This window comes from Scomber japonicus, chromosome 10 (assembly GCF_027409825.1).
Source record: "Scomber japonicus isolate fScoJap1 chromosome 10, fScoJap1.pri, whole genome shotgun sequence".
Taxonomy (NCBI): domain Eukaryota; kingdom Metazoa; phylum Chordata; class Actinopteri; order Scombriformes; family Scombridae; genus Scomber; species Scomber japonicus.
In genome coordinates, this window is record NC_070587.1 from 6,516,459 (window position 1) to 6,531,687 (window position 15,229).

A 15,229-nucleotide genomic window follows, 5' to 3' on the forward strand; every position below is an offset into this window, starting at 1 on the left:
TGAAATACAGCACAACTTTGACTTAAGAGTTACACGCCTTGTATGTTTGTTTTCTGAGTTCTCTACAATGACTGTAAGACACTTCATTCCTTAGTTTCCACCAAATATAGGTGATGGAAGTTTGTATGTAAGCCGCTTATTACTGTGTTATAAATTTAACCCATAAAGTAGTGGTTCAACATATACCTAGGTTCTTTTAAGTTTTTACAATTGCAGAGTTATTCTGATAGGTTTTCACATGTTAAAACCAGTGCCTGAATTGGGTGCAAAGAAGTAAAAGAATAATATATGAAAGATTATCATGTAGATAGCAAATGATTAGTTGTCATATTAACATTAATAGGTTTTACAGCAGGTTTTTACAGTGGTTCCTGGAATTTAAAACATTTTTGATTATTTTTTGATAGATTACACAGATTTGTTTAACTCTATACTGATCAGCCACAACATTAAAAAACACTTACATGTGAAGTTAATAACACTGATTATCTAGTTAAAATGGCACCTGTCAAGGGGTGGTGCATATTAGAGAGCAAGTGAACATGTGTTGCAAGCAGGAAAAATTGGCAAGTCTTGGCAACTCTTGTGACGACTGGGTCAGAGCATCTCCAAAATAGCAGGTCTTGTGGCGTGTTCCTGGTATGCAGTGGTCAGTACCTACCAAAGGTGGTCCAAGGAAGGACAACCGGTGAACTGATGACATTGTCATGGCTCACTGAGGGGCATAGGGAGCAATGGCTAGCCCATCTGGTCCGATCCCACATAAGGTCGACTGTAGCCTAAGTTGCTGGCAAAGTTCATGCTGGCTATGAAAGACGGGTGTGAGAACCTGCAATGCATCACAGCAGCGTACTGCATATGGGGCTGCGTAAGTGCAGACCAGTCAGATTTCTCATGCTGACCCATGTCCACTGCCAAAAGCTCCTAAAATGGGCATGTGAACTGAGGTGGTGCAGTGGAAGAAGATGGCCAAGTGCATGTGCATCATTTACCTACCTGCACTATGGGAGGAATGCAAGCCGGTGGAGGCCGTGTGATGCTTTGAGTGATTTCTGCTGGGAAACCTTGGGTTCTGGCATTCATGTGGATGTTACTTTGACATGTGCCACCTACCTAAACATTCTTGTAGCCTTTCAAAGCAATGGTATTCCCTGATGGCAGTGGCCTCTTTCAGCAGGATAATGCACTCTGCAACACTGCAAAAAATGTTCAGAGATAGTTTAAGGAACATGACAAAGGATTGAAGGTGCTGCCTTTGCCTCCAGATTCCCCAGATCTCGGTCCAATCAGAACTCTGTGGCATATGCTGAAACAAGTCCGATCCATGGAGGTCCCACCTTGCAATATAAAGGACATAAATGTTGCTCATGTCTTGGTGCAAAATACTAGAGGGTACTTCAATGTTCTTGTGGAGTCATGTCTTGATGGGTCAGAGCTGTTTTGGTCACAAAGGGGATTTAGACAATTTTAGGCAGCTGTTTTTAATGTGACTGATCGTGTATGAGGCACACAGGTGTGAAGGAACAGTTACGAGTCATAATGTTGATTTAGGATTAACACTTAATCAACAAAGATGAGACAACTGTGGCAACTTTTCCTAAAGTATAATGTGTGATGCACAAAGGCCTGTTTGTTTTGTTCATTTTTAAAATATATGAAACTTGTTCTATGTTTAAGTTCTTCCTCAACGATCAGTTGCCTTGTGTAGCCTCTCATGAACATGTTCATTTTATCCCACTAGGGGTCTCTCTTGCTCTTCATGTGACTGGCTGTCTAATTGGAGCTGGCTGAATCGGTACCTCAGATCATCCACAGGAGCTGTGGTTGCCATGGAAATAATTAGCGGTGAGATCTGCACATCTTTTCCCCCCACTCTAATTAGCTTTCTCAATTGCTTAATGATACATAGACCTGTGAAAGCCTTTCTTTCTTCCCCCCAACAAAAGCATTGATTTTCCCTCTCTTCCCCTCTCATTTCTACTGTTAACCCATTAGTGCCTCTTTCATGGGAACTTGAGCTGGGACTATTACACATGAAAGCTCTACAGCTGCCTCAGGTTCTTCACTCTACATGCTGAATTAAAAAATGGCCTTTATACCAGTGTGTCAACATTATGGCTAATCTGACGCAGAGACTGAAGTAACTAATGCACATCCTGTCAGTTATGATAATAATGTGGGCAATAAGACATGAGTGCTTCTAATAATACCCCCACAGGAAGACGCATTTGCTGGGGTTGTGATGTAAAGTGACCGTGTGCATGTCTGAAGGGAGGGCTTGAGGGCAGATGGCTGTCTCTACATGTTGACCTACCTGCAAATCATGGCTGATGAGGACAAGCTCGCTGAGGTGGAAAGGTGAGATGACAGTGCTTCCACATACATTTGGTGCACCCTGAAAGTCATGCTTTAAGCATTGTAACATATTACTATGTTTGAGAAGTTTTAAAGCAAATATGGTCTGCTCAATTTTAAGTTAATTTTTTAGTTCCCTGTCTGGTACACTAAGTTGATCGTCAGTGAGACCGAATTATCTGATGGAGACAGTTTCATGTTCCAACAACCAGAAGCATGATGTTTCAGCTCTGAGTGAATTATGTATTAAAGAGGCAGATGCCTCCTTGCCCAAGGCTTTATATGTCCAGCATGGATACTCTACAGTCTGCTGGCTTTCTTCCACTTAAACTTGTGTTTAGCACAGTGCTCTTTGGTGATGAGCTGGACTCCCACCGCACCTCCACTCCACACTGCCTGGAGAACAGAGGCAGAGCTAGGCTAATCAGTGTCTTGGCATCAGGCCTACTCGGCTATTGTGGATGTAGCCAACCACTGACTTGCACAAGTGAGGGATTTAACACATTGCTGGAGGCAATATGATATGCTGCATGGTTTATTTAATGAAACTGAGACTAGAGTGACACCCTCTCCCAACGCATACATGCAGAAATCTTAATAATTCTATGAATGTGGTTTCATTGGGGGTTAGGGTTACAGTGTGTGAGTGATCATCAAAATTCCCATTGTATTATTTGGAACAAATTGTGGGGCATGTAGGACGCTGCTATTTTTAATGCAAGTATTGTTATCATTGTTAGATTTTTTTTTTTCTTCTTCACATTAGTCTAAATACCAGTTGCACATAGAGCCCTCTTCAAATTGTCAGTCCAAAAATTATAGGTCTTCAGTTAACAATATTATAAAAGATTGTGATAATTGGCTTGAATGATTATTCTGTACACACCTGTTGAAGTAGTTAAAACATATTACAAACATGTGCCAGTTTGTACCATGTCATCTACCCGCCTTGATATGGAGTGCTACAGCATAGTGTTGTTGTCCACTTGTCCTTACGGTCTTCAAAAAGTCTCTGACATCATTAGTTTATTGTATTATAATACAATTATGCTTGCTGTACATGTGGGTATGATAGCAGTGCACATTTATTTCCCTCTTTGGGCCATTTGGTAGTTATGGGTCTTTAACTGTTAAATATAATTAATTGGCTAAGGCAGATAGTGTTAGTTAATCATATTTTGTTAGACCTCTGAAATGAGGAGAGAAGCCATTACCTCCACATGCCTTTACTCTCCATTCCACAACACAGTCTTAATTAAAACTCTTGGCACCAATTGTCTTTGCTGCCTCTGAACATAATGTTCATAGTTGGCAGTGCAGATGCTAAGATGCCACTAAAAAGCTGGCTTTTGCTCGGGGCAGGAAGTCTTTAAGTCAGCCTACTTTGGGCCAATGCCATGAAGGGGTGAAATCCAGATTTGCCTACTCCAGAATGCTCCCGATACTTGGATTTGAGCCCTCTCCTTCCTGTGTCATTGGGAGCCCATATGCTCGTTGGAGAGTACGGGTTGTTTGCTGAGAGGGAAGGACAATAAGGGAGGTGTTTTCCCACACAAGCATCGATCTCCCAGGGGTGTTCTTGTGGCTTCTCTGTCTTCCTCTCGTCCTTATTCCACCGGGCTGAATGGGGCGTAGGGATAAATTGCACAACATCATGAGGTTGCGAGGGATGGCTGAAGTGTCAGGGACAAGGAAATGAGGACAGGCCTTGCAGAAATGGGCGAAAAATGTGTCCTCTTCGTACGTGAATGAAATTCCAAAGCACTTTTTTATGGGTGCAAATTGACAGGCACAAAGCTCTGCCTTGTTGTTGCCGTGGTGCTCTACCTTGCTTGTGGCTGACAGAGGTGATTACTGCTGTGCAGAACATGCTGTTCCAGGATCAGCCACACAGAGCCTGAAGCCAGCCACGCTACCTCTGGAATGTCTGGTATGCGTACAGCGTAGCAGCCAGCCTGGAAGCGACTGATCACATACGTAGTTTTTAAACTTGCGCTGCCTGGGTCTTCTTCCTCTCTCTGTGTCTAACTCCGCTCCCTCCAACTCTTGTCTCTGTTGAGATGCAGACCTGCTGTGAGCCTCTGGGTCTGGCCATTCGTCTTCTTGACGTTCACAACTACTTTTCTTTCACTTAATGTGTAATCAAGACACATTATGTAATCCGTTCAGTCTGAACGAGCATCACAAGCAGCACCTTGTGTTAGAGAAAAGAGGCAATGTAAGGCGTGTCTGTGTACAGCATTGGTTTTACTCTTTGGACATATTGAAGTGACCACGTAATTATGAAAACAATTGCTGTAAATCAAAGGAACAATAGTGCTTTGGAAACAAACAGGCTTTTTGCACAAATGGAAAAATTAACAACATGGCATTTTAAATATTTGATCCCACTGTTGTCCAGCATGAAGTCATTCTATGACACATCCTCCCGCACTTAAAGCTGGCTATTTTTGACTCAAATTTCTCAACATCAGTCATGTCTGAGTGCACACAATTTAGTCATGTTGTGCAACTTTTAAGTACAGCTTCAGTCCGTGCATACTTCGTATGAGGAGGGTGGGGTCCTCCCGACAGTTTCAGCCACTGTGTGCTGTGCAGGAGCTTGTTTTGATGGTGGTCATGAGCCGTGCATGTGTCACTCAATTATGTCAAGATGTTAGCAGAATTCTCACTTATGAAGTTAGAAAATATGCAGACAGTGTACGCCTCTGGGTTGAGTGACATTGTATCATTCAGTTGTTGAATATTTTGACTGCAATGCCCCCATAGGTCACACTAATCACACATGGGCACTAAAAATGCTCATATGGAACGGTTGCCTAACTAACAAACATTATCAGAAATTGTAACTGCATGAGAGGCTGACTGTAAAAGTCCATGAATAAGTAATATTCTCCCCATAGCAATCATCAACATAACAGGTGTGAGTGTGCATAAAAATGTGAAGCAGACAGTAAAATAGCCTGTGAGCTCAGCAAATCTTTTGTGGTTGAATAAAGATAGTGATGTACATTGTAGGGCCTTCAACCCATCTATGTATGTGTAAGGGAAATAGACAACCAATGAGATTTGAGCACCTGTGACTATGTGCCCGCCCAGCTGTCAGATTTTAGGAGGGTGGGTTGGAGGGGAGGAATCCCCCTTGGTCAGTGTAGCAGAATTACGCACAGGGGTCTGAGGACTGTATCTGTCAGAGCAGATTCTCTGGGGTTTTTTTGCGCTGAGGCTTTGCCAATGCAATTGAAGAGGATAATGTGCAACTGTTTTATTTTTCTTCACATTAGTTGGAGTGCGGAGTAGAGATGATTTTTTTTAATATTCTGCCCTCTGAAAAGCCCCATTTCACCTCACTCCTCTCGGATTAAAATCTAGGGTTACTCCTAATCTGAGCTAAATCTGTCTAATCGGCATAGAAAATTACACTCACTGGAGTAGAGCTGCAAATAATCAGCAGAGGTGAAACCTCCTGCGCACCGTGAGTTCCCCCGGAGGGCATTTGGACTGCACATGGTGCCTCGGACAATCTGTTACGCACAAAGGCAATTATCAGTCACTGTATTTTTTATTTTTTTGAAGACAAAACCCTTGTCGAAATTCTCCCTTGTGGTTTTCACAATGTTTTGTTTTATCACGGCTGGACACAGAAACTGGCACACATTGCGCGGTGTGACTCTCCACCAGAAATATCATTGTGCAGAGTTTTGATTAAGAATGTGGCTTTTGCGCCCTCCGTTCATAACAGAGAAGGTGGAGAGAGAGAGAGAGAGAGAGAGAGAGAGAGAGAGAGAGAGAGAGAGAGAGAGAGAGAGTTCGGGATTTCTCAGTAATCATGTTCGCAGAGTATTGATTTCGTGAGCGCACTCCAATTGGCAGCATCTCCACTACAGCGCCGGCGCGTCATCCTCGGTTCACATCGACGGAACGAGTTGTAAGCAAATGCGAACATGTGTGGGATCTGAGAGTGAGAAAAGGCAAGGGGGGGTAGAGGGGAGCAAGAGGAGGTGTGATAAAAGCCAATTTTATCATCCTGACAAGTGGATACGAGATTTGATTGCTGGACTATTTTTTTCTTCATATATTTTTTCTCCAGACTGGGAATTTATCGATTCGTCACATGCGCACGCCTCTTCATTATAATTGCAGACAGTTTTGTGCTGTTCAGGCTGAATGGACTTGAATGTGCCGCTGCCAGCTTAATCCGTGCAGACTGGAAGATTTAATAATTCACGGTAATCACGCATTATCGCCCTGGTGATTTTCCCTCTCTTTTCCCATTCTTCCCGTTGTCTTCTGGAGGATTTATCGACGATGCTTTCCAAACGTGCTCCTTATCTTAAATATCATCTGTTGCTGCAACTGGATTGAAAAGCGCCCTGTGACTGGCTCTGACACGCGTTTGAGACTGACTGTCTTGGGAGTGATGTGGACTGTTAAATGAGAAGCATTTTAATCACCATTTGATATTTTACTCCAGGTAAAATGGACGAAAAATTACTCTTACTTTTATTACTTCTCTTATCTTTACACGCGATGCTGTGATTTTTGCTCGTGTTCATCATGATCATTCTACTCCGCTCAATTCCCTCTTATTGATTCAGACTGTAAGCTTAATAGCCGTGTTACAAGGCGAATTTCAACGTGAAGTGATATTGAAGACAGTGGGATACGGGAATCGTGGAGGTATTTCCCTCCCCTTGCTCTTCATTTGATTTATTCCGTTTCAACTGAAGGGTAAATGTTGATGATGGAGGACGACGAATTAGACGCTCATCAGGTTGATTCGGATTTCGAGCCGCAAAGCCGGCCTCGCTCATGCACCTGGCCGCTACCTTGCCCGGAGGATTTCCCCGGTGGACACGAGGTCAGCGGGGGTCTTCCACTGGCCAACATCAAGGTGGAACCGGAGGACGTCCCAGCTTGCAGAGCGGGGCTCGTGGGCGGAACGCCGGGAGAACTGAAGCATCCAGCCGGCGCCCCGGCACCCACAGGCGCGACGCACCCATGCCTGGCTGGCGCGGCTCTCGATGTGACCGGACCGCTGCGCAAAGCCAAATCCTCGCGGCGGAACGCGTGGGGGAACCAGTCCTACGCGGATCTCATTACCCGCGCCATTGAGAGCACCCCTGAAAAGAGACTCACGCTGTCACAGATATACGACTGGATGGTCCGTTTTGTGCCCTATTTCAAGGATAAGGGCGACAGTAATAGCTCAGCTGGCTGGAAGGTAAGGAATAGAACATACATGCCAGCTTGATGGGGTTTGACGTGTTAATCACAGAGTGTCTGGTGATAATATTGAGTATTATTCCTATTCACTAAGCCATTATGATTCTTTCACCCCTTGTGCCATACACATGTCACCCTGGGACTCCGTGTCGGTTACGCATGAATGGTGCCATGCGTTATCTTGTCTTAGTTCATTACTGCCGTCAGTCATTCTAATAGATCATTGATGGCAGAATATAATAGACTGTAGTGGAGTCCCTTGCTGTGTGTGTAACAAGGCTTTGCTCATCCCAGCTGCAGAGAGCAGCTCATGATGGGCAGCAGCGTCCGTAGTAGTGCATGAAATCCTTTCACCAGGAGCAGAAACACAGTGGTTAATGATTTATGTCCTTATCTGCTGCGAATAAATGTGGCAGATAAATAGAAGAAAGTGTCCCGTGTGTTTTCATGAAGGTGGCGGGGACTACATATTGTCCTCCACTTATCTTTAAAAAATCTATCAACAGAGACACTTGTATGAGATCACAGATCAGCTGTCTACAATGTAAATATTCAAGAGGGTGCTCACAACTAACCACAGTCCACCACTGCTGCCTGTCTGGCTGGGAGCCTAGAGTAACCTCCTGGACATCTGCCCATGTTATCAGCCTCTGGTCCCAGCCTCATCTTGTTGCTATTCATTATGGCCATCTGAGGACAGGGAGAAGGGGCTGGGAGATCAGCAGGGCAGCAGTGCTTGTCCTGTTCGTTCACCTTTCTGAGCTCAGACCTCAAGACTAGATGTTAAGTTTTGCATCTGAATATAGTCCATTTCCCTGGCAATGTGTGAGAAGGTAGAGGGTGTACAGTATAATACTTCTTTGTGGGTGCATTGTCAGTGTTCATTGCCAGAGTCTCTTAGGGTTCCTGTGAAATACATTATATTTGGGTTTGTAAGATTTTTTTTTACTACTACTGTTACTGAGCAGGATTTAGAGATGATTTCACATTGGCTAGTCGTATCTCTTCCTCAGTGTAAGCTCATTATTGAACATTTATTTAAATGCTTACTGCTAAATTTATCCTATTAAATACTTACAGGAAGAAATACTGGCTTGGCATTGTCATATGATTCCTACTTATCCAGGCGTGTCATTCACATCATCAAATGCAATCAAAGACTTAAAATATTGACTAGTGTCCAACAGCATACATTCATATGTGCATAGCCTGTTGTCAAAACTTGTGTTGCTGTTGCATAACATAAACTCTGTCACCACATAGAAATGTGTCTCCTCTGTTGGCCTCAGGCTTAAACACAAGCATCTGACTGACACTTTAAGCCTGCCCCATTAAAGTGAACTGTGCTAAGGTGTGTCTCTAGGTAGACTTCCATTAGGCGCTGAACTCGCACCAAGAGGTAACTTCTTAAACCACAGGGCCACTTTATCTTGAGCGCCAAAGTCTCAGTCTGCTATTTATGAAACTGCAAATTAGGGGGTTTGACAGTGGCAGTCTGAGGTCCTGGGCTATTTCAGGCCACAGGCGAGACATGGGGCCCATTCCAGGTAATGACGGGGGATTAGGTAAGTCGTTTAAAGCAGGCAGCCATAATGTCAGTAAGAAGTCTGACCTGGTTTTGGTCAGAGACAGTGTGGTAATGTAAACACACTTGGGACTCATGTGTAGCTTATACACAGATATCAAACAAACAGCAGATGTAAATATTATTACTCCCAGCTGCATACGTGCATGTACAGTAGAAGTCTAATATATGATGCAACTGCCTAACTTGGCCCTTGCAATAACTGTTTTTTTTTACTTTTGAAGTAAACTTGGATCATTAAATAAGAATCTCATTTGAATTAGCAGGGTTTTGAGTACATAATGAAGCCTTATATAATTTTTTTTTAAATTTAGGAGTGTGATCATTAATTTTTATTTTGGCATACTGTAAGCTTTTTTTTTCAGTGCATGAAAAGACATTTACATGCATATTATTTGATTAGATAGTTATGGAATGAAAAGGGTGTGGACACATGAAAACATCTGTTTCAGAAGCGATTAATTGTAGGATCGCTTTGTAAACTCGGCTTCTAAGAGCAAGTTTGTCAAGGTTTAGCATAAAGATGCAGACCACAAACCCGGATCCACCCCCTCCTCCCCTCACTATAGCACACAAAACAGGTGCACTTTCATATGTATAATTTCACAAATCATATCAGGCAATTATATTTGACAGAAGCATTTGCAAGTTGGAAAACACTACTTGTATCATCCGCTACATTTTCATCTCAATCAACAATATCATCCATGAGCAAAGCATTTGATGCAAAGCAGTCTGCTTTTTTTCTGCCATGCAAGGAAATAAAAAAATATATGAAAGAATTGTTGGTAAGCTGCTGATGAAATGAAATGAAATTAAGTGGTATAGGTTGGCTGTCTGCGTAGGAGGCAGGCAGGCTGGGGGGGTTATGTGGGGGGGGGGGGGGGTTGGTGGTGGTGGGCGGGGGCTGACCAACTAAAAGCAAAGGAACCTCTTTAGACAGTTTATCGAACCTGCACTATACGTAGCGGCTTTAAGTAAAAATCATCTTCAAATGCAGATTGTGTGTTGCAATTCATCCTGCTGTGACTAGTATGGGAAACGATGTGAAGCTGGCTCGATCATGAGTATTAGACAGCCAGTACACCTAGACAGTACCATTAAGCTCCTATAAATACCTAATGGCTTCTGACTTCTAGGAAGGCTGCAGCAGTCTGAGGTCATGGCTTCCTAATCATCTCCTTACTGGAGGGAGGTTACAGAGAATTGTGCACTTGCAAAACCCTCTTACACTTTCCACGAGGGTGCGAATCACTACTACAGATTAGTGATAACTTCATTGGCCTTTATTTTCCGACCTTGAAATTTGCAGGATTCTTAACTCAAGTTAGAGACTGATTATGAAGCCCTGAGTGCCCGGTTACGTTTTATGCCTCTATGGCTGATTATATCTGAGTGCGAGCATCCACGAACGCATGTGGATGCAGTGCAAGGGAGAAGCACATGTCAATTGCAACAAAGCGTCAGGGTTGGTTGTGTTGTGTGTGTGTGTCTATTTGTGTGCGTCTTTGTGGGGGCATGAGCAGGGGGAGGGGCTGTCTACTTCTATAGGCGTGTGTGTTTGGGGCTGCTGATTGGTCTGACAGCGTGTCACTGCGGAGAATGGTGCGTAGTCTAGCTCCTGACTTCCTAATGCCTCTAATGGTGGGTTTTACAGGGAACTTGGCATGGGGATTGCCCTGTAGGCACCTAGAAGTTCATTAACTTCAAGGGTGTCAGAAGATAATGGCATTGTTATGCTGTGGGGGGAAGGGTTTGCTTTTCTGTATATGCCAGCGTGGGTGAAAAAATACTTAATCATATAAATAAATAGAAAAGTGATTAATAAGATAGCCTCACATTATAGTTTGGATGCAGTTGCTTTTACAGTGCATCTATATTTTGTATGTTTCAGCCTGTGTTGATGTACCACATGTAGTTTTCCCTGTTTATGTTTGCAGTGCAGGGCTTTTTGCAGTGAGATGCCAGGGGATTGCGCAGCGGGGCGGTCAGGGTGCCAGGCAGTCACCCAGACACTGTAATCCATAGCTAGACTGTTATTTTTTAAAGTCTTTAGGTAGATGTCCGGGCAGGTGCCAGCAGGGTAAGAGGTCACAGGGTTTCCTTTACTGGTGAAAATCAGATAAATGACAGGCTCAAAAAGAGAGAGTAACATGACAGCAACAGAGATTGTGACAGTCACTACAGGGGTGGTGAAAAGGAAAGACCACCTGTATGTGAAAAAATGAAGAGAGAGATATTTCCGTAGGTATATGTGTTGTAGTCTTATCTTATGTAAAGGCACATAACCCCTGTCTCCACATGCAGTAGTATTTATAACTGGCCTGGATCATATCACTTTATCTAATTGATTTATAGGTAAAGAGACAGACAGACTCTCGTAATCCTGTCACCATGCACAGGCAGCTGCAGTAGAGAGACACTTGGCAAATATGAGGGATATGAATGTCAAATGTGCAGCGGAGAGTGTGTTTGACAGGAGCTTAGCATGAAGTGGAGAGACTTGAAACTTTCAGAGTGTGTAGAGTTGCGTGCATGTGTCTGCTGTGCGGGTGCAGGAATGCGTACGTGCATGCTTGTGTCGTTTGATGATGGTCGGGGAGTCTGGAGAGACTGGAAACTATCCTAGGCTTCAGCTGATTCATATTTTATCCTCCGTCTTGGCTCAGGGGAGCAGAGTAATTTGAGAGTGCGACAGACAGACACACACACAGACACACACACACACACACACACACACACACACACATTCGCAAAATGAGAGCATATGATGCATGCTGGACAGATTTATGGTGTAGGATTATGAGCACCTTACATCTCCCCTTGGCTCTTGCAGCCGGAGCCAGGTTGGGTTCAGGCAGTATATTCAGGTTGAGCCGGGTGTCTGATGCCAAGAAGCCCGTCCTCACTGCCTTTTCCCCCTGCAGCCTTCAGGCAGCCGTGGCAGTTCATTTCTCACTGAAAATGATTAATGTACATGCAAATTACCAAAGCATGGGCACGCATTCAAATATGGGAGACAGCAATCAGTAGACAGTAATATGAAAAACAATATAATTTTGCCTTTGATATTACTTCACTCTCTCTTATCACTCCATCTAGCAGACATCCATGTTATCTCCTCTTTCATCTCTCTTCTTTTCTGTTTTGCTCCCTCCATCTATCTATCCATTAGACATTTTATACATTCTTTCTGTCTTAGTGGTTTTTGGCATGAGGGCCAATTGAGGTGAGGAGTATTTCTCATGGGGACTATGGCATCAGGATTTTGAGCTTTAACAGTCTCTTGCCAGTGATCTAGACTGCCTTAAGCATCGTGCCTCCTCTTATCTAAGGGAAATCTCATATCTCACATTATCTCAGAGATAATAGGATAACAATGCTGGATTTTCCCCAGCTCGACGACTCTCAGCTAGTGGGTCTTTTGGAGCAGAATACAAGAGGATGAGATTGTCAAGTTCCCAATTCGACAGGGTTGAACTAATTTGGATGTTCTTCTCAGCTGAACTGAACTTCAGCTGTTGAAGCATTTCTTACCAAGCTTATTACCCATTGCTCTGCATTTTTTTTTTCTTTTTTACAGCAGTTTGGTGACATTTCTCAGGATATTAAATACACTTCTCAGTTCATTTTTCTCCCAAACTGAAGCAGCATAGTGAAGCATAGATAAATTGTCATTCTTTTCCCATTGCACTATTTAGGGTGATGGTTTCCACTATTCCCTCTAGCTCAGGCACACACATTTGCACGAAACACACAACACACTTGTGCCTCTTCAAACCACCCATGGAGGAACACTCTGTTCTTGGGTGGGGTGAACCAATTTTTTTTTTTTTCTTGGGAGAGGAGGGGGCTGACAGAGCGGAAGCGACTTTCTGTGGTGCTGTTTTGCTGTCTGATTTGTTTTGAAACCTGTCTGACTCGCGGCGATTGGCTCATATGGAAGGCGTGGCTCTGTTTGGTAAGCGCCCGCGGATTTTTTGGCAAAACCATTCACAGCTGCAGGGACAGAATGTGGTGTGTGTTTCTCTCTGAGGCTGTGTGAGTTTTATGTCATGGAGATTTGATGGGAGGAGGTTGGGGAGGTGTGTGTGGGGGGGGGGGGCAGCCTTGAGTGTTACACCAGTGCTGGATGATTAGAACACATCTCTGTTTATTTCCAGGGAGCGGGTTATGAAATTGGGGAGGAGGAAGGGAACAGAGAGAGGTCTTCTTCTGTTGGGGGGTCTATATGCCATGCTAGTGCTGCTGGACACACTCTGGGCATACACTCACAACATCCACATTTCAATGAAATAGGAATAAAAGTCACTGTGTTCCTGCTCTGTTACCCTCCAGCAACACTACTGACACCAGTAAAAATAGGTTCAGCTTGTCCCTGTGACTTGGAGTGAGACTAATAAAAATGCTTATATTCTGCTAGTTTATAGGGTTTATTGAAACAGAATAAATGGAGGACCCACAGGTCTTTGTCAGTGAATAGTAGTATTACTCCTAGAATAAAGAATTTTTTATTAATGACCATAAATACTTTCCAAAATGAGTAACTCGCACTAAATGACTCATCATCTAAGAACTGGTCTACATCTCAAAAATAAAATACCTCAGTATGTGCTTTCCTAATGTAATGTGGTTAAGATCATGCTCATTGTTATTACACAGGCTTGAACAGTGGAGTAAGTTGAATGGACAGTATCCATGCATCAAAAGGCATTTTTCATATTCAGTCAAATGATATATTGAAATAGCTTATTCAAAAAAAAAGAAAACTCTGTCAGGTCTAATCTGATGTTATTTCGTTCCAGAGAAATGTTGTTTGTATTAAACATATTGCAAATGGTTTTGGATATTCACTTCAGTGTGTGAATAATATGTGCTGGAAATTTCGGTCTCCATGTGTAGCGGCATGCTTGTTGCTCATCTGTGTCAATGTGCATAATGTGTGATTGTCAGTGTGTGTGTGTTTCTGAGTGCAATGCATGTATATCTCTCCCTTCGTCTTGTGTGAGTGAATGTGTGTGTAACTCTGTGTGTGTGTGTGCGCGCATTTGGGTGTGTTGGGGGGGTTGATGGGCTCAGTGGGAGCCTGGGTCCCAGGGGAACAGCTCTCGTTAATAATTCAGACGAGGCTCATTATCAAGGCAGCGCAGATTTCTCCCTGATTCCACCTTAATTGCAGGCAGGCTGCTCCACTCAGGCAGGCGGTAGTCATGCTGGGTCGACTCTCTCTGTCTCTTTCTTTACCACTACAGGGCCTGCTCTGCTCCACTACGCTCTGCTTCGTCTCCCGTCCTCACCCCTATCACAGAGAGATGGCCTCAGGCTAGCCTACTTCATATTAGCATACACCTTAATAGCTGTAATGTACTATGAATATGCTATTTTTATTTGTACTTAAAGATGTGCACTGTTTGGTCATTGCTATGGAATGTTTTCCTTTGTTGGCCAACAAAGATACAATCTGGAGGATGTTTTAGTAGGTTGTAGAGCTGAAACAAGAAGTTGATTAACAGCAGATAATGGATCATCAATGATTCTGATTATCATTAAATGTTTTCAGTCGTTTATCAGTGATGAATGCCAAACCTTTGTTGTTTCCAGCAATATGACATTTTGCTGCTTTTCTCTGTTTATATTATTATATCATCATGAATTATAGATGTCTTTGCATTTTGGACTGTTGGTCAAACAAAATAAGCAATTTCAAGATGTCATTTTTGGCTCCTTCAAAGACATTTTATAGATTAAACAAAACAATATAGATTAAATGTACATAAGTGACAGATGAATTGATAAAGAAAATAATCATTTGTTGCAGCCCTAGTAGGCTGTGTGATTTATGGTTCATTATGATTGAAGTGCCATTTGTTTACTCACAGTTTCATCTAAAACACAAGACATATAATGCCTCATGGTGCACGCTACACAAACCCTAATGTGTTTTCCTTTGGCTATATGCTTTATGAAGTATTATAATGGTAGGTTTATCCTTGAAATAGCCTATAGCATATTATCATACTGATGACACTATAGAACGTGTGTTGCCATGACTGATATCAGGCT

The 15,229-nt window shown here is 43.1% G+C and overlaps 1 protein-coding gene across 1 annotated transcript; it reads left to right on the top strand.

Annotated features, from left to right (window-relative positions):
• Nucleotides 1-5,694: 5,694 nt before the first annotated feature.
• On the top strand, nt 5,695-7,640 carry LOC128367145 (forkhead box protein O6-like). Its single transcript, XM_053327968.1, has one exon. The coding sequence runs from the start codon at nt 7,091-7,093 to the stop codon at nt 7,607-7,609; it is 519 nt and encodes a 172-aa protein (XP_053183943.1). The 5' UTR covers nt 5,695-7,090; the 3' UTR covers nt 7,610-7,640.
• The last annotated feature ends 7,589 nt before the right edge of the window (nt 7,641-15,229 follow it).

Bases quoted from the DNA above. Each gene is read 5' to 3' on its own strand.
- LOC128367145 (XM_053327968.1), top strand. From the start codon at position 7,091: ATGTTGATGATGGAGGACGACGAATTAGACGCTCATCAGGTTGATTCG.